Source organism: Styela clava, chromosome 9, assembly GCF_964204865.1.
Source record: "Styela clava chromosome 9, kaStyClav1.hap1.2, whole genome shotgun sequence".
NCBI classification, from domain to species: Eukaryota; Metazoa; Chordata; class Ascidiacea; order Stolidobranchia; family Styelidae; genus Styela; species Styela clava.
The window spans coordinates 3,617,583-3,644,935 of record NC_135258.1 but is presented as its reverse complement, the minus strand read 5'-3'; the positions used below and the strand labels follow the sequence as shown (position 1 = coordinate 3,644,935).

General features: G+C 36.4%; 2 protein-coding genes across 2 annotated transcripts; both read right to left on the bottom strand.

The window, feature by feature from the left end:
- Positions 1-12,110: 12,110 nt before the first annotated feature.
- Positions 12,111-17,737, bottom strand: LOC120340076 (uncharacterized). Its single transcript, XM_078116330.1, has 6 exons — positions 17,557-17,737; positions 16,677-16,750; positions 16,577-16,592; positions 14,795-16,033; positions 13,718-13,929; positions 12,111-13,544 (listed from the first exon to the last, which is right to left on the bottom strand). The coding sequence occupies exons 1-6, from the start codon at positions 17,603-17,605 to the stop codon at positions 13,347-13,349; spliced, it is 1,788 nt and encodes a 595-aa protein (XP_077972456.1). The 5' UTR covers positions 17,606-17,737; the 3' UTR covers positions 12,111-13,346.
- Positions 17,738-20,562: 2,825 nt separating this feature from the next.
- Positions 20,563-27,041, bottom strand: LOC120339787 (uncharacterized). The gene is made up of 5 exons (XM_078116097.1): positions 27,023-27,041; positions 26,309-26,459; positions 24,937-25,093; positions 24,110-24,197; positions 20,563-23,449 (listed from the first exon to the last, which is right to left on the bottom strand). The coding sequence occupies exons 1-5, from the start codon at positions 27,039-27,041 to the stop codon at positions 22,884-22,886; spliced, it is 981 nt and encodes a 326-aa protein (XP_077972223.1). The 3' UTR covers positions 20,563-22,883.
- Between the last annotated feature and the right edge of the window lie 312 nt (positions 27,042-27,353).

Below are 27,353 nucleotides of genomic sequence, written 5' to 3'. Positions count from 1 at the left end.
GCTCTGACGAGGATTTGAAACTTGTCTGTTTTGTGGATGCCTCCTTTGGTAGTTTGACTGATGGTGGTGACCAAGCTGCAAGCCTTATATTTCTTGTAGGAGAACATCAAAGATGCAACTCATCAGCTGGCAAAGCAAACGGATAAAAAAAGTTGTTAAAAGTTCTTTGGCTGCAGAAACACTTGCTATGTCACCTGGCGTAGATATGCCAAGCTTTGTTAGCTCATTGTATACAAAATTTTGCATGGAGCTATCGATCTTGAAAAACTGCCCTAATCGCACTCTACATGATGCTATAAAGTCTACCTAGCAAGTACAAGATAGACGACTGAGAATACAGGTAGCAATGTTGCAAGAGATGAAATAAACAAACAAATAAACTTTTCACTCATCAGCGGGTAAAACCTTGGTATTTTGCGTAACAGATTAAAGTCTTCTGGTTGAAGCGTCATTTATAAAACACTCAGTGTGATTTGATATTGAAATCTGAAAGTCAAATCAAAATTAGGCAATCTAGTAAACTAAAAATGTTTGCTGCAATCGTCCGGTTAACAACCATAAGTAGATAGTAATCGACGAAATAGTTCTTTTTCTAAAGCTATGGTGCGTTTTTTTTATACCCTGAAATTTGAAGTCCCATTACTGACATAAACCCTAGTATTTTGGCGTTGTAGTTTGTATTTCTGAGGTTCCGAGTTTATTGTAAAGTATTCAATGCTATATCATCCTCAAATCAAAGCTGATTCGTATCAGCTTTCTTCGACGCCCAAGTAATGCAAAAATATTAGTATTAACAGTTTTAAGACGTTTAAACCCAAAAGAAAACAATAACTCGTGCCCATCACTGACAGCAACGTCATGTCATCCATACAAACGTCCCATCACATTTTATGACAAAATATTATAGAGAACTCGAAAAGCAATTTCTATCATTTTAATTATTCAACATGTACTATTTGCTGAATAAAACAAAGCAAAATCAATTTCCACAAATAGATCAGAGTGATCAATCGAAAAAGAAAAAATAAATAAACGAATGAAGGGTGGCTAATTGATAAATTTCAGTCATTTTGAACCAGGGGTGTGCAACACGGGTCGCGAGCCCCAACCCAGCCCGTAGATTTTTCCCATTAAAAATAAATTGTTAATCCGACAGTTTATGTTTGAAAATGGTGCTCTCATGGGTAAAAATATATAATGTTTTTTTTTGCTTTTGTCGTTGCGTTAAATCTTTCGCCGTTTTGTTCGGCTCCTTTATCATTGGAAGGGTAAGCGATAGCTACATTCTCTTCTCTTGCCTTTCCCCGCGGCGTTCTGGTTGCCGCCTATTTTTCAATTTGTTGTGTACATGGGAAACTAATTTTTGTGTGGTCCTGATAAATGTCTGAAGTTGGTTTTATGGCCAACCGACAAAAAATATTTCACAACCCTGTTTTAGATCCTTCCCAAACGTAAAAAAAAACGTAAAATCGCATAAACAAAATAATACATAAATTGTATTTTTCAGATTTAGTCAAATATTGTCATATTTGTCGTACAGCTTAGCAAAGTTAAGCATGATTAGCATAAATAAGGGCTAATTTTCTGTAAAACGATTTAAAGACTTGAAAGCGTGGTATTTTTGCGAGGCACTCAATTTAGAATTTAGCTATTCTAGCAATGTACAGGGGTTATATTAAAATCATTTCTAAAATTCAGGCTGGGTCTTATTTTCGTGGAAACACGGTAAATGCTATCATCTAGGAATTATCAAATATTATTCAATTTCTTGAAATTACTTGGGAATGAAATGAATATTTAAATAAACAAAATCGAAAACGGTTTAATAATATTTATCATTCGCTCGGGCACAAATAGGGTTAAAATAATAAATTTAAACTTTCTTGAACACATCTAAGAAATATATTAAAAATAATATTGTGGTATAGTGTGTTATGACTCTCATTATTTCATGCATCGATGACTGAGTGTTTCTGTAATACATTTCGAATATCTACAAACATTGTCTATTCTTGGAGTTCACGACACAACATATAATAGCGATGAGGATGATTAAAGAATTCTAATGCCGGTGGATTAATTTTATGCACAAGGTAACCTTACTTTACATTAAAAGCGATGATAAATACTTCGGACATTTTGCTGATTGTCACTGCCTGCTTGATACAAAAAGCTAGCCTACACACCGTTTTGCTGTTTCTACATTGCTACAATTTCTTGCTAATCTTACTTTTCTACTTACGGAGAAATGAGTTCTCACGGATTTCCACCACCTGCTATGTTTTTGGCCAATCCTGGAAAACTACCAGTTGCATGGAAGCAATGGATTGCGTTGTTCCAAAACTACATGGTTGCTACTGACCATACTGAATTGCTTGCTGCTAAAAAAAGGCTATACTACTACACTGCCTAGGTGCTGAAGGCCAAAGATTATTTTACACATTGACAGAAGATGCAGTTGTGTTTGATGAAAATGATGATGTATACATGAAAGCTGTTAAAATGCTTGAAAAATATTTTCAACTTGCTGTAAGTGTTATTGCTGAATTATATCGTTTCCAACAACGTTCTCAATTACCTGGTAAATCCAGTGGTGAATATCTTGCTGCATTACGTGAGCTAATAACTGATTGTATTTTTCGTGATCCGGATGAAATGATTCGTGACCAAATCGTGGAAAAGACTAGCGTGAATAAAATACGAGAATAATTGCTAATGGAGTCTATACTTACACTTACAAAAACTTTGGGGCTTGCTTGTCAAGTCGAAAAAGCTTTACGTGATTCCAGATCACTTGCTGTACATACAAATTAATTCTACAGTACTATCTTTCCTTGTTGATACTGGTAGTCCAGATACATTGTAATCGCGCTACCTTTACCATAAATATTTTTCTAATCTGAAATTGATGGAACCTAAAGTGAATCTTGATGGTGCAAGTATGTCTGTAATGTATAATGATACAAATGCTTCCTACAAATTGCTAAAAGGCTTAGGTCCTGAATTTGCTAAATATGCTGAATGTTTTGAACCTATTGCTGGCACTATTAAAGGGTTTGTTCATAATATAAAAATGAAAAAAGATGCCATATCAGTCCAACAGAAGTTGAGACGATTACCTTTTTCTATTCGCGATGCTGTTACTGCTGAATTGAAACAGCTAGAAAATCGTAAACATAATCGAAAAGATTAATTCCTCTGAATATATTTCACCACTAGTCGTAGTTCGAAAGAAGACTGGTAAAATTCTTTGTGCTTGGATTTGAGGAAAGTTAACGAAATGATTGTGGTTGATAAATTTCCTTTGCCTCCAGTTGATGAAATATTTAGTGAAATGCATGGTGCCAAATATTTTTCAAAATTAGATCTTGCTTTTGCTTATCATCAATTAGCTTTAGCTGAGGAAAGTAGAGATTTAATTGCTTTTGTTACACATGATGGTTTATTTCGTTTTCGTTGTGCTTGTTTTGGTTTAGCCTCTGTTCCTAGTGCTTTCCAAAAGATGATGGTATCTGTTCTTGAAGGTTTAAAAGGTGGTAAATGTCTACTTGATGATATTGTAATTTGGGGGTCGCACTAAACAAGAACATGATGCTAATTTACATAAAATTTTTGAACTACTTTTGAAGCTTGGTTTTAAATTGAATGATAAATGTGAATAAATGAATTTTTTAGACATGTTCTTACTGCTCAGGATTTAATGCCCCACCCTAAATTGTCCAATGCTATACTAAATGCTCCCTCCCCTCATGATGCTACTTCTTTATGTTCCTTTCTTGGTTTGATTGGATACTATTCTTAAGTTTTGTCATGATTTTGCTACTATTGTTGACCCAATGAGTCGTCTTTTACGCAGAGATGTTACTTTTTGCTGGGATACTGATGCTCAAAAAAGTTTTATTACTGCTAAAAAGTGTATTTCTGACCACATTACGCTTGCTTTTTATGATCCTAATTTGCCTACTATAATTACTACTAATGCTTCTCGCTAGGGTTTGGGTGCTATTTTGAGTCAAATTGATGTAAATGAGACTGAACGTGTTATGACATGTGCATCCAGAACACATACTAAAAATGAGAAAAAGTACTCCGTTGGTGAACGTGAGGCACTTTCTTGTGTGTGGGCATGTGAAAAACTTCATAATTACATATGAAGTAGAAAATTTGACCTGCAAACTGATCATCAAGCTCTAACTACTTTGCTTACAACCCAAGGAAATACTCGTCAATCTATGAGAATTGCTTGATAGAATGCTCGTTTGCTACACTATGATTATACAGTGGCATACAAATCTGGTTCTGAAAATAAATTTGCTGATGCTCTATCCAGATTACCTTTGATTCTACTGCGAATGCTGATTGCGAAGATGATGATGTGCAATTTCCTGAATACTACGGATACTGATTTATTCATTTCTTTACTTGAACTACAAGAAGCTACACGTAATGATCCTATGCTCTCTAAAATGAAAGGTTACATTTGTAATGGATGGCCTTACAAAAAAGATGTTGATTCAGCTTTACAAACATTTTATCATGTACGTGATGAGCTGACAATTTACAAAGAGTTGATAATCTGAGGTAAAAGAATCCTTGTTCCTAATGCTCTTACTACCAAGTTGATAAACCTTGCACATATGACACATCAAGGAATTGTTCGTACTAAACAAAGATTACGAGATCTATACTGGTGGAAAGGTATGGATAAACAAGTGGAAGACTTGATTCGTCATTGCTCTGTCTGCGATACTCATGATAAATCTACAAAACCTGTATTCGCTCCATTGTAACCTGTTCCTTTGCCTAAGCAACCTTGGCAAAAGCTGGTTATTGACATTGTTGGTCCTAATGAAAGTGCTCCTGCTGAATGTCGTTTTGCTATTACATTGATTGATTACTACAGCAAATGGCCTGAAGTTATGTTTCATTTGAAAGTGGATACACCCACTGTGATATAATTCTTGAAAACTGTTTTTTGCAAAGAAGGTTACTGCAATGAAATTGTCAGTGACAATGGTGTACAATTTCGATCACAAATGTTTGAAGAATTTTTACGTCAGAGAAATATTAAACATTGTTACTCTTCACTTTACTATCCTCAAGCATCGGGTAAAATTGAACGTTAGCATGCTGTATTCGGAAATGCTGTAAAAACTGCTCTACAGACTGAATGTACGGCCGTTGAAAATTCAACTATTTCTTTGTATATATAGATGCACTAAACATGCTACTACTGAACATTCTTCTTCTGTTCTGCTACACAATAGACCAGCGTTTCCCAACCTTTTTTGGTCGCGGACTATTTTCTCACTGGTGAAAACCTTTGCGGACTCAACGTGAATTTATTGCAACCGTACTCTGTGTGAAGAAGTAATAAAACCAAACACAACAGAATTTTACCGAATTTCAAAATCGGAAATGCTACGCAATTACGCCTTTGTTAAAAGGGCCGACTTCTTCAGTGTATAAATGGCCTTTTCTGTCGAACAATATTCAATCCTTGACGACGATAAGAATTTAAAATGTGTTCTTATTTTAGTTTAACTATGTTAATGGTCACTCGCGGTTGCGTTGACTTATGACAAGATGGAAGCATTACTTCTTCTAAATGCCACGGCAATCTGCGAACATAATAATGTGATAATATATTGCCCGGTTATATTTAGTTTTGATATAAATTATTTGCGATCTTGCGAATTTGTTAAGTGATTCAAGAGTCTTGCTGCACACTAACACAAATATATTTCTGTAACGTTTCGTCTGACCAAGGTCAGACTTCTTCAGACATACATAATTCAACTACAACACGAAAAGCAGTTACATGCATATTTAAACAATCATAGTAGAATTATAGGAGTCACGCATGTTAAATAATCAATAAAATCTGTGAATTTCTTGATTAAATAACAGCGGGTGGCCGAAATAATTGTCATTGATGAGATCTCTCTCTTTGTTTTATATTTAGCAATTGAAGTCCAAATTACACAATGGTGTTTTATTTCTCAGTATTGTATAATGCAGACCAGAAAAGTTGTCTGTGTGTCAAATGTAATATAGTGATATCTTGTTTGTTATTAGCATATCTGGCCATGCATGATCCAATTCTGAGAAAAAAATATATTAGGTACAAGAATTGATTAAAACAATGAATGAAAATATCTAAACTTCCTTAATATTCATCCCTTGTGGCTCGTGTGTCCCGAAGAGATGAATGTAATGAGATTCCTTGTTCTTTCGATAAATGTGGTCCTGAAATAGTTTTTCAATGCCAATGACACTCAAATCTTCAAGCGAATGTCCCGATTGACTGAAATGGGCGCCAACAACCAGATCTTTGTTTTGGGTTTTTATACTTCTAATATGCTCAGTTATTCGGTATATCTTCCCGTTTCTCCTATGTATTGCATGCCACACTTTTTGCAGCTTATCAGATAGATTACATTTTCCGAATTGCATGTAACTTTTTGACGAATCCTTATTTCTGCTGTCTTCTTGTGATCATTTTAATCTGCGGTTGTGTTGACGAAATAAAAGCAATGCTATTCAGAAAATATCATGACAATCCGTGGACCCAGAAATGCGTGATAAAGTGCCCGATTATATTTTGTTTTGATTCGTATTTATGTGAATTAGACAAATATGAGCTGTTCGTACAACAGTAGAGCCAGAAGTCGGCAACATTTTTTCGCTCGCAGGCCAAAATTAAAGATTGCAAGTCATTGGTTGGCCGCGCATATTTTTGGAAAGTTAAAAGCCCGACGTATGGCCATTGAATCACATTTTCCCCCACAGTTCAGAAGCTAAATTTTTAGCAGCGCCCGAAGACTGACCATTTGAATATTGAACCAATTGCACTTAGTGTTCAACTTTTCTGCGTTTTGTTGCCATTGAATGCCCAATTATAATTAATTTATAGGCTCATTCAACGAGTAATTGTGAATTATATACTTGTTTAGTTATAATATAATTTAGTCTAAACGTGCCGCAAAATAAATTCTGTCACGTAAAGAACATAATCGTAAAAACAGCTGTTTTGTCACTATAGTTCAGAGAAGCGTCGCGGGCCTGATTATATTGCTCCGCAGGCCGTAGGTTGCGGACCCTGCAGTAAAGCAAAGTATTCTGAGGGAAATGCCCTGATGCGAATACTACGGTAGCACCCGAAATTTTGCATTTGCAACATGTCTAAAAAAGCGTTTTTAAAAAATTTATGGTGTTTTCAGTTTTATTTTCAGTATTTTGTATTGCCGCTTTTCAATTTAGAAAATTTAGGTTGCCACCATTGACACCTACCAGAAAAATTATTCCTCGAACAACGACTAAATCCAATCGTTTGATTAAACGACTCGCAAGTGACCTTAAATTGCTATTCTAATAGTTGAATATTCGAATATATGCCAAGTCCTACTCATTCAGTATCCAGAAATTATTGACTCGATTAATGTTATATGAATAAACTTGCGTTTTATGTTTTATGTAAATTCTAACGTAAATCGTGGCTAATGGTTAATTTTCGCAAAAACGTTTGCGGCCAGCAGTGAATTTCTGGCTCCTTGCGGTCTCATTCAAACGCTCCGCGGACTCATTTGAGACCGCGGACTCGGGTTGGGAAACACTGCAATAGACAAATGAAAACTGGTCTTGATATTCCTGAAATTCATAATGGTCAAGTGAAAACGTATACGAACAAGTTGTGAGGAAACAAAATGCAATTAAAGAATATACTGATGAGAAAACAACTTGATTTGGATATTGGTGACTATGTGAGAATTAAAAAATCTGGTCATGTTGCAAAAGGTCAAATGAAGTTTGGAGAACCTGTACAAATTACTGGTGTACATGGTCCTGCTACATATTCTACAAGTGATGGTCGTATATGGAATCAATCCAAAATTTCTCCATCTGCTAATCCTAACCCTGTACAAAATGATACTTTACCTGATTCTAATCATGCTTTACCTGATTCTAATGATACTGTGATATCTTCTGTTGATAATACTGCTAATGATAATTCTGAATTGCCTCGTAGAAGTTCCAGAATGCGTGTACCTCCAAAATGGCATAGAGATTATCAAATGTGATTTATGCATGCTTATATTACATCCCATTGTACATATTTTTTTTTTCAAAGGGGGAAATGTGGTATACTGTGTTATGGCTCCCATTATTTCATGCATGAGTGACCTTGGTTTTTCTCTCGCCCTTCTTCTTTTGTTGATGCTTCAGTCGATGACTGCGTGTTTCTGTAATACATTTTGAATATCCTCAAGCATCGTCTAATCTTGGAGTTCACGACACAACAAATATCTTATGTAAGAAAAAAAAATACATCTCTGCGGAAATACATACACAATGAAACCTAAAAGATTGCTCTCGTTTTATCCGGGAAAGTCCCGATTTTAGCGAGTTGTCCCGCCGTATCGCCCGGTAGACCTAAATGTACCGGTTATGCAGTATATCAGTTCTAAATATATTTTTATTTTATAATAATATAATTTTTCCATCGGATGCAGCCAATTCACCACTGATTTGGACCTTACTTCACTTGTACAGATAGATAAAGAAATTGAGGCAGTTGAGAATAGTTTGTGGCTAAAACCAGTCGAGGATATTTTAATAAGCTTTACAGCTAATTTTGATGCCCATAATCTAGCCACAATGTTATACAAAATGTTAAACTTTTATTAAGTCTCGGTAAACGAACCAAGGTCACGGCTAATCTGCATTGTCCCGATTCTTTGCGTATATGGTAAGCCTACTCATTTGTATAAGTGAACATGATCATATCGTTTCAGCTTATAGGATGAAATTCAGTGGAATTAATAGTGTGGAGAAAATGAATACGAAAACTTGGTCACCGATTTATCAGCTTGTCTCTACTCAACATAAAATTAGAATCTTATCCCAAATGTCACGCGTGCATATAATTATTACCATATATATGAAACTAAACTAAAACCGTGGCGGTGCAGATTTAACAAACCTTGGTTCAATTCCATAGACTTAGTAATATTCACATCATATGACAAACAAACAATTTCTTTTCGGCATTTTGAATAATTTAACGTTAGGTGTTAAATTTACGTAATTACATATAGGCCGCAAGACGAAGCCGTTTATTTTTCAGTTTTGTAGCGCACATAAGATAACTACCTGAAAATGATTTTAAAATGTTTCTTAGAAATTTAGTAACAAATATTGCCTTGTTCCCACTTCCAGAAGTTGCACGTTTTACGGAAAAGACGCTGTTACTACCAGAAATATGTGTTACCATCTGTCTTATATTCTTTGCTTTTTCAGGATCATGGGCCAATTAACGCAGACTTCTGCATGACGTAACAATCAAATTGGTCAGCTGTAGGTGGATCCTCCGTGGTCGGATGAATATCAGATGTAGTACTGCTCGCTTTTGCGTTGAGTAGCCTTTCCATAGTCTTTTTCAGTTATTAGTAGTTCAGTTATTCTGAGCAGGTGCTAAAAAAGTATAAGTAAGATATTAAACACTTGTATATCCTTACCATAAATAGCAATTTTAGTTGAGCACTAGCTCATAAGACGTTGTTAAATAGGTACGGTGCGGTAACTCCAAGGAAGGCTATAATAGGCCACGGCATATATTGAAAATAGAAATGTTTCTGTAATTCACGATTGTGTGAAAGAGAGGAAAATAATCAATTTTACTAATGTCGGTTGGTCTAAATCTAAATTCATAGGGTCGACAAGAACCTGGGAAGCAATGATAAGTTATGCCGGAGTGGGAAGAAAGTATCATTGAAATCGATTGAGAGGTGAGAAATCAAGTTGTAGACAGACAGTTGATGTTTTAAAATATAGTCTATAGTTCATAGGGCATTTCAAACTGTGATATATCGAAATTCAGTCTAGATATAGTCTACTATCGGTATGCAAACACTGCATGACTGTAGTGCATTAGCGTATATATGCTCATTGAGTACATCAGATAAAATGCATTATGTATTAAAGGTATTAGTCAGTATTTAGTGGTATTTTCACACTCCTGCTGTCCCAAATATGATTTTCTTCCTCATTTTAGATACTGTACTACAAAAGAAAACGGCAATGTTCCACCAATCCAGCCTAACGCAGGCTCAAATCCCTGCTGCTATCAGTGCTATAAAATGGATCGAAGTCTTGAAGCGTAAAGCTATATGAGAATCATAACAGTTGCAAACAGCTTAGATGGGCTATTCATAATGAAATACTTTTTCATTTTTCTGCAATTGGAACTGCCCATCAAACTCATGTTGGAGAATTGAGTTTTTCAATTCGTTTTTTTTCTTAACTATTAAGATCTTTTGAGGTTAACGAGGCATTAATAAATAAAGCTGAGGAATCTGTTTGTTCACTGTATGGAGAGGATATGAAGAATGCAAATAATACCAGGGCACGTCTTTTTAACACTGGCAAACATATGGATTATACTCTGCCACCCAACAATGATTCACTGAAGAAGCATGTGGGACAAGAAGCAAGCAGGCTGATGACAAATTACCTGCCAGGACTTCATCATTGTTGCCTATAACCAAGACCAATTATTCTCCCACCTATCGGCCATTGATGTGTTCTTGAGAAGGTTGTTTTGCGGGTTAAATTGATGGATCCAGCCCCCAAATCAGTTCCTGAGTTGGCAAACTGCAAGTGTAAGAAAATAGTCAAAATAATTTATGCACGTGTGCCAAAATCAACCTAAATTGCACAGATTTTTGTTTTTGTATTGACTGCAAAAACCACAGTACACTTATAGATGAAAAGTTCATTTTCGAAATAGTCGATTTCGGAAACAATTCAGAGGAAAGTGAATTAGATATTGAATTTGATTGTTATTTTATTTTTTTTCGGACATCTGTTAGTGTCGTAGTTCTGCTTCTGAAAATAATATTGCCTTTGTTCAAATACATAACCACATAAACTGAAAAGACAAGTTGTAATATTTCTGTTCACTATGTTATGTACATAATGTACATTCATTTAATTTTCTTGACTTTTCCGTTAAATTTTTAAGTGAGAAATAACTGATTTATTTGTGTTTTTGTGCTCACGATGGTAATTTGTGATTTCATTGTCCAAAAAAAAAAAATACGTTTGATAGCTTTTATAAAATGAATGCAACTCTTATGCTGTTCTTCTTGTAAACTGCTTGTGGTTATTACATAAAATTTATTCGCTGATCTGAATCAGCGTTGTCGGTGTCGCTCCTTGTAAACCTTTCGAGGTCCCTCGCGACTCCTGTCACACAATTAAAGTATTTTTTGTTGTTGGTATGACGGTAGCCAGGAAAATGAGGCTTTGCAGTAAAAGCACTTCAAAATATTAAAAGCACTTTAAAAAAAAATTACTGTCGTTAAGCAATAAATAGCCTTATTATAAAAGAAGTCACACCAATTCGAAATATCGAAACTTGCTAGCCTATGTAGCGTTATTCAACTTAACAGTGCAGACTGCACACTGTTGTGTATTTGTGTCATAGAACACTGTTTTTCACACGGACTAAATTTGTGATTATGATGTCATAATTCATTTATCGTAATTGCTCTTGATATTACCTGTCTGCGTGCTTGTTATTCATTCTTTTGTTTGAAGTATCTAGCGTTAAGCCGAGAAGTCACACACATAATAAAAATAATAAAAGAAAAGACAAAAAACGATGGGCACTCGGCGACCCCAGAAATATTTAAGGCGACCCCACTTGGGGTCGCGACCCACACTTTGGTGATCACTGATCTATCAGAATATAATGAAGATATATAAACCGTAGTAGGATGGGTAAACCATGGGTGTGCAACAGGCGGCCCGCGGGCCACAACCCGGCCATCTTTTACCGTTTTGTCGGGTGACTTTATTATCGGAAGAATAGGGGATAGCCACATTCTCCTCTTGCCTTTCCCGCGCCGCTAATTTTTTAATTCGTCGTGAACAAGGAAAAACAAATTTTTTGTGGCTCAGCTACACGTTTAAAGTTGGTTATATTTCCAATTTTTAATAATTAATAATTTTTAGAAGAAACATAAATTGCATTTTTAGATTTATTCAAATATTGTCTTGTTTGTCGTACAGCTCAGCAAAGCTAATATTGATTAGGTATTCTTACTTCTAATCACATAAATAGAAGTCAATTTTCTTTGAAACGATTGAAAGCCTTCAAGGTGTGGTATTTTTGCGTGACACACAATTCAGATTCTTGCTTTTCTGACAATATCCGGAGATTCCGGATTTCATTTGGTGATAACGTTCTAGAAAATTATTTTAGGATGACAATAAAATTAAGAAAGAAATTGTGATTAATAATAAAACAATAAAGGGAATATAGAAACAGACACTCATCACGCTCAAATATGCTTCAAAAATTATTGAGTTTCCCATAACTTGGTTTTATAATAATTTTGATTTCAAGTTTTCTATTCGGTGTAAATGAGAAATAACTTTTCAAACCAAAAAATTCCATAATATTTAGAAGGTAATGATGCCGTGTTTTCCTGAATTAATATTTCAATTTTCTTTTGAAAAATAACACTAGGGCCTTTTTGGGGGAGTTTTTTTATTTTCATCAATCGAAAACCAAATTACAAAGTAAAAATATGCAAAATATTAAAATCAATATTCATTTACATACAATTAACACGTTTTTATGTAAAAAAATTCGCTCTCTTGGAAAGGGTCTTATTTTAAGGGGAGGGCTTATATTAAAATCATTTTTAATATCCAGGCTAGGTCTTCATCTATGAATTATCAATTTTCATTTAATTTCTTGAAAGTACTTAAACATGAAATAAATATTTAAACAAACCACACCGCAAACAGTTTAATAAAAGACTATTTACCATTCACTCAGGAACAAATTGAAAAAAAAATAATAAATTTTAACTTTCTTAAACACATCTAAGAAATACGATAAAATAGTATACTCCGTTCTACAGAAAATCATACGCAATAAAGCTTGAAAGATGGCTCATTTGTAGAAATGAACATAATCAATCTCCATCTCAACGTTTCAGCCGATAAGCTTTTAGGATAGAATTCAGTGGAATCAATTGGATCAAGCAAATGAATATGGAACATGGTCATCGGTTTATCAGCCTGTCTCTTCTTGACCTAAATTTTGAATCTTATCTAAAATGTCACGCGTACATATAACCTTCTAACACGCCCAACGCGATTTAATATTTCTGTTTGAGTAACCGTTGCATACACGGGATTCGTAGCTATTCCACACTCAATCTGTATCGTGCATCCCCGAGTTAGAGTTTTGATTTTGATTAAGCTACATATGTGGGCAACAATTACTTTCAAATTTAAGTCATTTTATTTTGTTAAATAAACATTCGAAGTTATAATTCATTTTCACAGATGGCTCCGTGATATTCCCAGTAGGGATAAAAACAGTAAATCCCTTCTTCGTTTCCTGCGCTTCGACGGACAATAACAACAACAGATGTTTTCGATGCATCGGAAGGCAAAGGAAGAAGAAGCCACGATTTAGTTGAGAAAGACTTAATCTGACCCGTCGTTGAATAGAGTTGACCGTCCTAATAAAATAACCAGTAGAAAAACTAACAGTAGTTTTTACATCAAGATAATTAAAATTTATTGGCGAATGAAATGCGGTACCAATATTTCTCATATTTTAATGATAATTTCATATTTTCATGTAAGGCCACATAAGCAGCGCGATTCAGACTCCATAAATATACCGATTTACCTCGTAAGTCATTCCAGTACGAACTCCAATCCATTTTTGCCCATCAGGAATCATTGTGCGTAAATAATCTTTCAATAGGTTGAGGTGTGTGACGTTATAGATATTAGCCAGTTTGTTTTTGCAAAGAGCTTCAGCAACGCTTAATGTGACGTTTTTCTTGTCATAAACAATCGGTCGGAAACATTTTGAATTGTAAGCAAAGCCGCACTTTTCTGAAAACAAAAATTAAAGTTAATAGAGTTAGAAGGCAGATGTTCAGAAGACAATTACTGAGATGTATCAATTATAAATAAAAGAATTATTTATTTTTGTTCTACGTTTTCATACAGCTTTCCAAATAAATGTCTGTACAAACCGTCACTGCTTGACAAGAAAATATTATATTTTTCAAGGACTGAAATCTTCCTGATTTAACATTGCCATGAAACCGAAAAGTTTTACTCTTTTAGTTGAAAACGTATTTGTCTGAGCATCCATGTTCAACATCCACAAGCAATGATTTCCCCACACTCGCTATAACGGGTGAACACCCTTCCCGGGAAATCCACCCCCTCTTCCCTCCCCCTACTTTCATGTGTGACAGCATACTTTAACTCTCACCGTGTATAAAATTATATTTGAATATTCAGAACGTGGCTCATTTGCCGATTAAGATGATCATTCAAATACATAGCACACTTTTATAAGTTACAAATACTTTTATTACTAATAACATAATATCTACCACTCCCTAAATTTGGACCCCTCCGCCTGGAATAGAGAGTTGGAGAACAAACTATTCACGAGTTACACGATTCCGGCCAACCAACCTAGTCTAGTAAGTTTACTTCATTTTTTCGTTTTTATGCGACATTTATTCCGAACAAAGCTATTTATAACCAGCCGCTTCAAGGCAGGGATATGCAAAATTATGAAGGAGGCGGAAAGTTGGCAATTACCATTTTGCAATCCCCTGAGCAAGGTGGTGTGGATGAGGTTTGAACCCTAGACGGATAATGACAGATTTCCCTGATGCTAGGGAGACAATTTTCTAAGTTTCGTCTTATTTAAAATTATTACAAAAAATTTTGTTCTCACCTGTGTTCACAGTCAAAGTCGCCTGCTGGAACAATTGAGTGGAAGCAATGGAAGTGATCGATCGAGTTGTGAACACGTTTTCAAGCACCGTTGCTATTGTGACGTCATGAACTTCTTTGATACTACTTGTTGCATATGACGTAACGGCTTTAGTGATGTTATTACCATTAGTAGTGTTAACGAAAGTCGTCGTTTCATCCAGTTCATTTGGAATTGTTGCTTCAAACTTGGCTTCAGTGATGTCATTGCGCTTGGTAGTGGTAGCAAGAGTCGTGTCATTCAGTCCATTTGCAGTTGTTGCGTCAAACTTTGCTTCAGTGATGCCATTACGATTAGTAGTGCTAACGAGAGTCGTGTCATCCAGTTCATTTGCAGTTGTTGCGTCAAACTTTGCTTCAGTGATGCCACTACGATTAGTAGTGCTAACGAGAGTCGTGTCATCCAGTTCATTTGCAGTTGTTGCGTCAAACTTGGCTTTATTGATGTCATTACCATTAGCAGTGGTAACGAGAGTCGTTTCATCCAGTCCATTTGGAGTTGTTGCGTCAAACTTTGCTTTAGTGATGTCATTACCTTTAGCAGTGGTAACGAGAGTCGTGTCAACCAGTTCATTTGCAGTTGTTGCGTCAAAATTGGCTTTAGTGATGTCATTACCATTAGTAGGGGCAACAAAAGTCGTGTCATCCAGTTCATTTGGAGTTGTTGCGTCAAACTTTGCTTTAGTGATGTCATTACCTTTAGCAGTGGTAACGAGAGTCGTGTCAACCAGTTCATTTGGAGTTGTTGCGTCAAAATTGGCTTCAGTGATGTCATTACCATTAGTAGGGGCAACAAGAGTCGTGTCATCCAGTTCATTTGGAGTTGTTGCGTCAAACTTGGCTTTAGTGATGTCATTACCTTTAGCAGTCGTAACGAGAGTCGTGTCAACCAGTTCATTTGCAGTTGTTGCGTCAAAATTGGCTTTAGTGATGTCATTACCTTTAGTAGTGGTAACGAAAGTCGTGTCATCCAGTTCATTTGGAGTTTTTGCGTCAAACTTGGCTTTAGTGATGTCATTACCATTGGTAGTGGCAACAAGAGTCTTGTCATCAAGTCCATTTGGAGTTGTTGCGTCAAACTTGGTGACTTGGGTTGAATAAACCTTGTTGCCATGGTGAACTTCGGTTGTTATGGTAACTTCATCAATCTGTTTATCCAGTAACGCGTTTTCCAGCGTTTTAGTCAATTTCTCTCTCAATTCTGCGAAAAACAAAAAATTTTAATATCTACTTCTATATTGGGTATATCAGACTCCGGTTGATAAATCATTGACTCCAACACCAGCTTTCGAATACAGACAAAGACAAAATCCTCCCCACCTCCACAAGTTTTCAGTGTTGGGGGCCCTTCACATGAGGAAATTTATTGCGATCATAAAAGGTTTACCAAACTCAAACACCAATCATGTTCTGATTTAGGTAAAAATTTACGCAAAAATAAAAAGTTTTATCACCAAAATCAATCAAATAAAAAATTATCCTTAATGAGTTGATTCGAATGTGGAACCAAGTATTTGAACATTCAAATGACATTTACTATTAAAACATGGGAAGTACGTCACTTTACTATACACGCCACGTCGTGTCTTGGGCGCGACACTTCGGCGCGAGTGTAAGGACAAAGGCTTTCCCGTTTACAAGTTGTGTTTTGTTTAAAAAATCCAATATCAATATTCCACAAAGTTGCATTTTACTTTAAATTTATTTCATAAAAAATAACTTGAAAATTTAACCCACAACTCACCAAGCTCATTCTTTGCCTAGAAAATAAACAATAAAGCTGATTAAGTTACAAAAGGGTTAATAACATTAAAATAGGCGTGATGTGATCCACAATTACTCACCGTGATCGTTTCCGCATGGCGGTATGACGTCATCACAGCACTGCCTCTGAATTGCACTTTCACAGAGATATCGACTGAGAATGAAAGAAAATATATTTTGAGCTCTAAGGTTGGGTGAAGCGGTATACTTGACTTTTTGGTATCGCAGATTTTCACCTCGAGTTCATCGGGGATAAAAATTTGGAAATAAGACCCCAATTCCGGAAAATTTAAAAATACGATTCCGACTCCGGAGATTTAAATATACGACTCCGAGAATATGAATATATGACTTCGACTCCAGAGAATTTGAAAATAAGACTCCGACTCCGGTGATTTTAAAAAACCCGACTCCGGAGATTTGAATATACGACTCCGACTTCGTAGATTTGAGTACACTACTCCAACTCCGGAAAATTTGAAAATACGACTCCGACTCCGGAAAATTTAAAAATACTACTCCGACTAAGGAAAATTTGAAAATACGACTCCGAATTCGAAAATACGAATCTGAAAATACGACTCCGACTCCGGAGAATTTGAATATACGACTCTGATTTCAGAGAAGTTGAAAATACTACTCCGACTCCGGAGATTTTGAAAATACGACTCCGACTCCGTAGAATTTGAAAATACGACTCCGAACTCCGACACCGGAAAATTTGAAAATGCGATTCCGTCTTCGGAAAATATGAAAATACGACTTCGGATTCGGAAATTTTGAAAATACGATTCCGACTGCGGTGAAATTGTAAATAAGATTCCGACTCGAGAAAAATATGAAAATTTGACTCCAGAGATTTTGAAAATACGACTCCGACCCATAAATAAACAACCGAACCGACGTTCATATTTCTTGAGCATTCTGGCGAATGAATTATTAATATTAAAACTAAATCACCTGTCGTGACGAATCCAATACACATGAACAGCAGCTTGAAAGTTTGCATTGCAGATTGATTTTATTCTAAGCACAAAATCCTCCCCAGTGGCCGCATGCAATTGTTCTACCAATACTTGTTTGATCACTTTATATGAGCAAACATTTAATATAAAATTTCTAACCAGACTAATTCCATAACATTGCGACTTAAATGAAAGGCTGATCATAAATAACAAACGAAGTTCTGGTGACGCTTCTAAATCTATACTGTCAAAAACTTTGCAATTTTCATCGTTATTTCCATGTAATTGTCTGGCGTGGATTGTCGTCATGAAGCTCGGGTAATAATGAATTATGTATGGCCAGGCATAATTCCATCCAAGTTTGCGTAGTACTTTATTTCGTCATAGACCCTATTTTGTATGATTGTATGACATCATAGGCCATCAAAACGCTTCCGCATGTAGATTGCAACTGTTGAACACCCATTAATATGAGAATACACGATATAATAACTTGTATGTGATATAACAATATACATGCAATATATATCAGGGCTTCCCTAACTGGGGGTCGAGAACCCGAAAGGTGGCCGCGCAACGAATTTCAGGGGTCACAAAGGGTACACTAATTTCACACAAAGTACTATATCTATTTTACCTTTTTAGACTTTTCATTCAAAACACAAATATTAAAATTAGTGCGAAACATATATCTCACGATTTCACGAGAATACATAAGGAATCAGGCGGCTGCATAACAATATCGACTTTGATCGTAAGACCCGATAAGCGGCTCGCTACACAAAACAGGGGGTCGCGAAAAATTCCAATATATATATTTGAATGGGTCCCGAGCCTTAAAGTTTGGGAAGCCCTGATAAATATCATGGGCGTAATTGAAATGCGGTTAGAACCAGTGGTGACATTTAAGGAGCTTGCCCGAACGTTCTTGGAATGTCGCAATAATTAGCAATTCTTGTTTTCAGAGCTTTAATTTTGGCGCGTTTGTTTTTTGAAACCATGGACCCTGTTGTTAGTGAATGCAATGCAAAAGAGAAATTTTAAATTCCATCAACATCTAAAACTCTGGTATTTTGGCGTGAAAGTCCTCGGGTTCAGGGTATATTTGTAAAGTACACAATCAATGCGATTAGATCCTCAAATAAAACAAAGGAAATGCCAAACCAGATCTAGCCGGGCTGCAACTTAAGTCCCATTTTATATATGGTTCTAATTCAATGGTTCGCAACCAGTGGGCTACGGAAAGATTTTAAGGTGGGCCACAGAACTATTAAAAATTGTTAGTTCTATTTGTATCACTGTCCCTGTTTTGATTGTAGTACCATTGATTGGTAATGAATGATAATTTTCTGCTGCTGAGATTCCAATTATTAAAGGGAAAGTGTCCATTTTAGCAGAACGTTTTTAATTTTTTTTTTGTAGTTTTCCCCTTGTTATAAAAAGCTTCTGAACCGCGGGTATTTTTGGGCAACTAAAATGGGCATGAAAAAAAAGGTTGAGAACCACTGTTCTAATTTGAGTTTGTTAATAAAGGTTAATATCTTATGCGTATACGTCTTATCGTGGACGTCTGTAGTAAACACAAATGGTTTTGCGTCGTCAGAAAGTATAAATAGCATCGATTTGAAAATGCCGAGTCAGAGGTCTGAAAAGCTGGTAAGAATCACTTATAACTCAGATGAGAATGACAACAGATACTTCCCTTGTAATAACTTTGTATTGGCTTAACATGTAATTTTAGTGATCAATTGCATCCTTGGCACGGTAATGTTTTCAAAAATGTGACATTTCCCCCTTACCATGCATGGTGGTGAGATAGTGAAATTGTAAACAAAGTATACAACGTAAAAGCATTCGTCAATGGCACACATTGCGTTGTTTACGACTTGCTGCGACTATTACAGTCGACAATTATTACATTCGCTGTTTTTTAAAGCTTTTATGCAGTGATAATTAGTCGTCATCATGTGCCGTCATCGAATCAACAAGTCAGTGGTTGAATTTGCAAATTCCGTAAATACAATTCTGAATTATCGGTAAATATTTTAGCAATGATAATGGTTGTGGTATTGTTTTGTTGGAAAATAACACAAGAAAACGATCAAATTAAAATAAATTACCTATAAATAGTTATTAACCAGATGCAAAATCTCAAGTTCAAGTTTTTTTTACAAATTATTTGGACGAAAGGTCGCATATGTAATATTACATTGGATACTCGCACATGAATGTCATCTCGCGGAAAGGTACTCTAGCATACGCGTTTTAGAAACCATGAGTGACGTTTTAGGGCCTAATGGTAGACGACAATGAAAAAATTCAAAAGAGACCATACAAAATGACCCCAGTAGACTAGGCTAGATTGGGTTCTAAACTTGAGCAACAATCTGGTCAACTGATTGCTGCAGCCGTCTGGGTATCAAATCTGAACATATAAACCTGAAACAGGGTCAACGGACGAGCTAAGCGCTAAGGACCACGATGTCACTTCAACGGTGATTAACCGTGTACGTTTTTAGGTTTCAATATCGTGGTGATATTCAGTTGCGATAGTAATGCTGGAATCCAAAGCCGTAGCCTTGGGGTTCAGGTTCAGAACCCACCCATTTGAAATGTGAAAAAGGCATTTTTCTCCCTCATACTCTATTTAGCTTCTATGTTCTAACTTGGCAATCAGAAATTTCAGAAGCCACTCCCCCCTCTATTAAATTCTTACTCTCTGCTGGAATCTTTACCGTCGTAGGGTGGGTCATACACCCACAGGCAGAATATTGCTCCCTTTACTGTCCAAATGATGCAAAGATATTGGTATTGAGAGTTTTGAGTCGTCTAAAAAGCCAACAACAGCCTGTAGCCATCATTGACAGTAACTTCATGTCTCCTATCCTATTTTCCCATCGAATAATATAATGAGAATTATGGAACTCAAAATGAAACTTATATCATATTCAACATTTATTATTTGCTAAATAAAACATAGCAAAATTTTTCAAAACTTTCTCAAATGCAACGAAGTGGTCTATCAGAAAAGAAAAAAAGATGATAAACGAAAGAAGAGTGGCTCAATGATAAACTTCATTCTTTTTAAACCAGGGGTGAACAACTGGCGGCCGTGGGCCGCAACTCGGCTTTCCAAGTCACTTAGTGTGGCCCTTGTCAATACTCGGATTTTTCCGCATTAAGCATAAAATCCTAATCCAACAGTTTATGTTTTAAAAGGCGCTCACGTGGGTACAAAGACATAATAATTTTCACGGTACTCCTGAAGTATGCGCACCAAGATGTCGCATAACCCGAATTCTAAACTGGTACACAACCTGATTTCAGGTTGTGCGCCATCTTAGTGCGCATACCTCAAGAGGTGCATTTTTACTCTTGTAGCTGCGTTCAATCTTCAGCGGTGCAACTTATTAATTCGTTGTTTACATATTAAAACTATTTCTTTTTGGCCCACCTAGATGCCTGAAGTTGTTTAAAAGGCCCACCGGTCAAAAAAATATTGCACACCCTTGTTTAAACCCTTCCCTAACGTAAAAAACGTAATTTGCCATAAACGAACAATTTTCAATGATAGTTTTTATAAAAAGCATAAATTGCATTTTTAGATTTAGTCAGATATTGTATTGTTTGTAGTGCAGCTTAGCAAAGTTAATATTGATTAGGTATTCTTACTTCTGATCACATGTATAACAAATGATTAAAAGACTATAAGGCGTGGTTTTCTCAAGACACCCAATTTAGAATTTAGCTATTCCAACCAATGTCCAGGAATTCCGACTACTAGTCCAGGTAAAACAAAGTGATGTATTTTAGTTTCGAGGATGACTTTAACTCCATATGGTGAGAAAAGAACTGACAAGTCTGATTTCAAAAGTACGGATTAACTATGTTTCAGACCCACCCTCTCAAATGGTTGCCCTGTCCAGATCGATTACGGTGTAGGATACCCTGTTTAATTTAAAAGGTTAACTGATTCAACCTTTTCCGTCACAAGAAAACTCATCGTTCTTACTAGTTTCTTCGCTTGATAAGGTTGTTTCACTTGGCTGAGCATAAAATATTTGAACATGATGGCATTTGGACCCTACCAATTAAAATGACACTATAAATACCACTGGATTGATAAACAGGGGGCCATGAATGCTAAAAGCCTTCAGAAGGAGGACGCGAGCCATAGAAGGTTGAGAGTCATTGGTATACCCTCATTTAAAACCCGCGTTCATCTATCTGCTTTTCAAACCTTTAACGCGAACCGCAATCACGAAAGTCAGCCTTAATCAATCGGTCAACCTCGGCCTCTTATCAAATTACGATTTCAGTATCGGTATCGTAATCACGCGATCCAATCACATTCACGAAATCTGGCAAGTCCGATTTCAGGAGTACAGATTAACTATGTTGCAAACCGCGGCCTCTCGATTGGGTGTTTCCACAAGATCGATTTTGATGATGAATAACCAGTTACATTTTCACGTTAGATTTTTATACAAAAACCCGTCCACCCGCTTTCTGGGTCCTCGGACAACAATCACGAAAGTTAATAAGATGGCCTAATCCAGCGGTTCCCAAAACCTATGTTTGTGCGGCTCCAAATTATCAGGGGAAAAACTCAAACGCACATACAAAAAAAAAATGCTGCTTCTACATGAAACTCAATTTTGTGATCGTAGGCCTAAGAAATTGAGACAAAATGTCAATTTTTTTTCATATACACAAAATTCAGAATAAGCAACAATAAAACATTTATGATAAATACAATATGTAAAATATTAAATCATATTTTTTAAACACAATTCCATTAATTTTTGCATCATTTGGGAACCACTGGTGTTATTAATTGATAAACCACCAACCGCTGATCTTTTGTCAAGTTACAATTTCAGTATTTGGGTAGAATTATCATATTTATTTCAAAAGAGTGGTAAGGTGGCTTAAATATATTGCTAAACACGTCCCCTCGTAGACTTACCAGCCTGATCTACCAGATAATTTGGAGTACTTAGGGAGGATCTATAGTAAAAATCCCTCGCCAGTAATGCAAACAATTTGAATGTCAAGCGCATTCTTCACCCTAGCTGACTGGATACCTACAAATTTTCTTATTTTGAGCATTGGCGGGCGGGTTTTTGACGGAGGCTTTGTACAAAAGATACCTTAGAGATCAACTACTTGAACTTAATGTAGACAGACATAAAATACCTGACTAGTCCAGTTCCAAAACTTAAGCTTAACCATATAAAAAACCACTTTTCACCACCTATGGAGTGAATTGCAATGTAACTTGCAATTAAGGAGTATCAGATGAACCTGGTAAATTTAGTTTTAAATCTCTCCCGCTATTAATTTTTTCTTTCTTTCTCGTTTCTGTTGCTCAAGTTCCCAAGGACTATATTCCCTTCTCATCGCGGCCTTTCCAGACCCAGAGTTATCACTGACTCCGCTCTCATAATCCTCATCTAAGTCGTCAACACCAGTTATCCCGTTTGGGTATGGACGTGGGGGTTCTCTCGGGTATTCCCCTTTATGTCTGAAATTACCTCCTCTTTGTATTGTATTTGGGTAAAGCCTAATACCAATCTCATGATCTCTTTCAAGATTTCTTGGGTCTAGGCTTTGATGACGAAACTGTGACGTCATATTTTGCTGATGACGTCGTGGGTCAATTGTATGATGACGTTTATCACCGCCATACCCGGAACGACGTTGCATATCCAACTGATACTGTCTGGCTTTGCTTGGCATAAAGATTCCTTTGTTTTGAAATTCATCCTGACGTAATTGGATGTGACTTGGCATCTCATGACGTAACTCGTGACGTAGTTCTTCTCTTCCACGTTGGTCGTATTGGCGTGATAATGTTGGCGGAAGTTCTGGAGGAGGTGGGACTCCTAGGGTATAAGAAATGTTTACATTAGCAAAGGAAGATCGCCTAGTACTTAGAGCACCGGTTTCTCAACCAGTGGGCCATAGCTTACTGCTGGGCCACAGAAATATTTGCAGGTGGGCAACCACAGACATCATTCTCATGTGTCTATTTTGAGCGGGAAAACTCTTGTTTTACTTGTTGGTTTTCCCTTGCACGAGATAGTTAATGTGCCGCAGAATTTGTGTGCAACGAAAGTGGGCCACAACGGATGAAAGTTTAAGAATCACTCATAGAGTATTGAAGGTAAATTAGCTTTGTAGAGTAAAACTCCCGGAACAAACACTATTTCTACCGCGTCACTTGGGATATACACTGGAAATTTTAGAGCAATTAGTGCAGAAGTAATAATTTATTCATAACAGCAACAACAAGAATTATAACAACAACATCAACAACAACAGCATAATAACAAAACGATCTGTATGTCAATTTCGTGTCTAAAATATAAATATAGCGTCTTTTATCGATTCCAACCATTTTCAAGCGCTGAAAATTTAATTCCATTGGTCCATTAGTTTAAGAGGAAAGTGATTTATCACAACAGCATTTCAACAAACTATATGTACACTTCGAGTGTAATATTCTTAGCCTTGCCACCGCATTATCCAATAATCGCACTTACCAGGCATTCTGGACTCTCTTTGTCCTGGATATCTTGGCGGGGAGTCTCGCGCTTGGCTTTGGACTAATGGCAGCTCTTTGCGTCTTTCCTGTAATACATTCGATACCATTAATATTATATTTAAATAAATCTGCACAGCTAAAGGTTATTCTAAGACAATGGTCGCCAAACTTTTTGTACTTGCGAGCCAAATCATTTCCGGTAGCGTTCGGGCCGCATTAATTTCCGCCTATGAACACATTGAACTTCAAATTATGGCGCACTTGCACCTTCTAATGCTGTGTTAAAAGCCTGCCACAGTGAGACGTGTTTGTGGCTCTTTTGTAATATGGCGCATGGGCGCATCACCGGGTCGAATTTTGTATATGCAATGAGACGTTTCGTAATGACGTTTAACATTAAATCCCTGAATAATTGCAATGCTGATTTGACATAACAAGTAAACTCCGTTTCCCAGACATTTTTAAATATTAAAAATCATAATTAACTCAACTTTGATTACAACCAACGATGGGACGTTTATATAGTAAATGACATAAAACTGACACTATTTATTATAAAACAAGCTGTACAGCAGCACATGTTTCTACATAAGTCCGTGTGGAGGCAATAATAAAGTTAGGATCATTTTTTGTTGGAGGGTCGCAAACAAATTGTTTGCGGAGCGTTTGGCCCACGGGTCGCAGTTTGCTGATCCCTATTCCAGTCGTATCAAATATACATATAGTCATGTTGTTGGCTAAAATGTCGAAGAACAAAGTCGACAAGCGCAGACATCGGTGTGAACTTCACCAGCCTGATCCTGAATCTTGCTGATTATCACTTACTATTTCTTGCATTTCTATTTCCCTTATTTTCCGTTGATCTCCTTCTGCGCTCAAATTTATAACATTCAAATTCATTCTTTCTTCCTCTTCTTTTTTCTTATTCCGTAGTTCAGCTTGCCGTTTCTTCCTTTTCCTGATTCTTCTTTTCCGATAAAACCTAAGAAATTATACGTTCAGTTTTTGATTTGACGTGGAATAACTAATACAAACACCCCTTTCTTTGTAATTTTACTACTGATAGTAGTACCGTATTTTACTGTCCATAATGCGTTCCGGGGTACTGCTGTAGAATGCGAACCAAGATGGTGGACACCGGAACGTAATATGTGTACCCTAACCCAAGTTAGGGTTAGGCTATAATTTTATTTAAATTTTTCTTATTTTAGTTCTATTACGAGTTTGGGGATTAGTCAAGTACTTCCCGTGGTATTTGTACCTGAAATTATGGCCCGACCCTAACAAGAGCACATATTACGTTACGGTGTCTGCCATCTTGGTTCACATACATCGGTAGCGCCCCCATTTGCGAACCGAATTTAAAGTTCGCTTTATGGTCCGTAGAATATGTTAATTTCTCTAATTTGTTGATGTGGTGACCTGGTACTTTGCGTATTTGACCTGACTATGTATAAGCGATAATGTTATTCCGACTTCATAATCAGAATATTAGACCCTAGGTTTTGACAAAAGGAGTCTATTCAACAGAACAGAAATACCAATAACCGCCATCGGTCGACCGATTAAATTTTACATTGGATAGTAGTTTACCGATATCTTCACACTCACGAACAGAAAACTCAACGCAACACGTTCGTAAACCTATTCCAACCGGTACGCAATATTGTGTTTTTTCGCTGTTTACTGGACTGAGGTAACAGCGAGATGTCAATTTCAAGCTGTATAAGGGATTACCGTTTCGATTAGTATTTTTTTTCTGATAAATTCTACATTGTATAGTGGTTTACCGTTTCACTTTAATACTAATCACCAGGCTAAAACTGAGAAAACGCCATCGGTTGACCGATAAATTCTACATTGTATAGTGGTTTACCGTTTCACTTCAATACTAATCACCAGACTAAAACCAAGGACACGTCATCGGTTGACCGATAAACTCTACATCGCATAGTGTTTTATCGTTTCACTCATCGGTCGACCGATAAATTCTACATTGTTTAGTGGGTTACCGTTGTTTCTAAGTACTCAGCACCAAAATAGTGAAATTTGTATTATTTGAGACAGGATTATGCAGATTTCAGTATTAGAAAATAACTACAGGAAAGTGCAAAGTTAACGCCTACAAGTCAATTTTGAATACCCGGTTGACCGGATTATTGTATATTGGATAGGGGTTTACCGTCTCAATACTTACCACCAAAATAAAATCAAGGCAGCCAACATCAATAGAAACAATCCACCACAAGCAATTATAATGATGAGATTCGTTGTTGTGAGAACTTCTGGTCTGTGATCAACAAACTTGTTTCCTCGAACTGGGTGAAGCGTTGTATAGAGACTGGAATCTGTGATAAAGAATAAATAACAGTACTAAAAAAAATCGGCGCATGTTCACTAAACGCTGTAAGTACTTTAATTGGCGTGGCACAAACATGTATGCATTAGTATTCTTAATCCCCCACACTACGTCATCCAAAAATGACGTCACTACGACGTCACAATCACGTCATAGAGCTTGCCAAAGAAATGCTACGATCGCCCGAAGTGGCATCTCCGCCGATGATAACGAACTCGCTAACGCCAGCGATTTCTCTCATATGGGGACCGTTGCCACGATAAAACGAGAGAAATAGCTTGGTTTATTTCGGATGATAGTCTGCGCATTTCAGACGACAATCCGTATACTTTAACGGGCCTTATTTCGTCACTTGACGTTGTAGTGACGTAACAAGGAGGCGTAGACAATTTGGGCGACAGGGGGCTTGAAGCTATTAAAAAATATAAATTTATGTTAAACTTGATCTTGCCCGCCTCATTTTGAATATTTGCATATCTTTATTGTTTTAGGATAGCAATTTCATCCACGTATTTTCAGCTCGTTTTTCACCAAAACATACTTCTAACTTACTATCTGTTATTTGTAGCATTTTGTTGGCTAGTTATTTTTTAGGTGACAAATTCTAAATAAGGGCCACGGCTCAAAAAGTTTTAGTACCAATGTTTCAGACAGTTAGTGACAGTGCACCCAGACTTTTTCTTTATTGTTAGAGAACTGTCTTAACTTTTAACCGTTGGCTTATATTGTGCACTATTGGCTTTGATTTGAATATTAGAAAAATTTGGAGTGTACTCCATCTTATCTTCTACTAAACTTGAGAGAAAATAATTTGATACTGTCATACAATAGGTATAAATATTGTATTGTTTGATATGGCCATATTACTTTTTGTGGTAGCCCT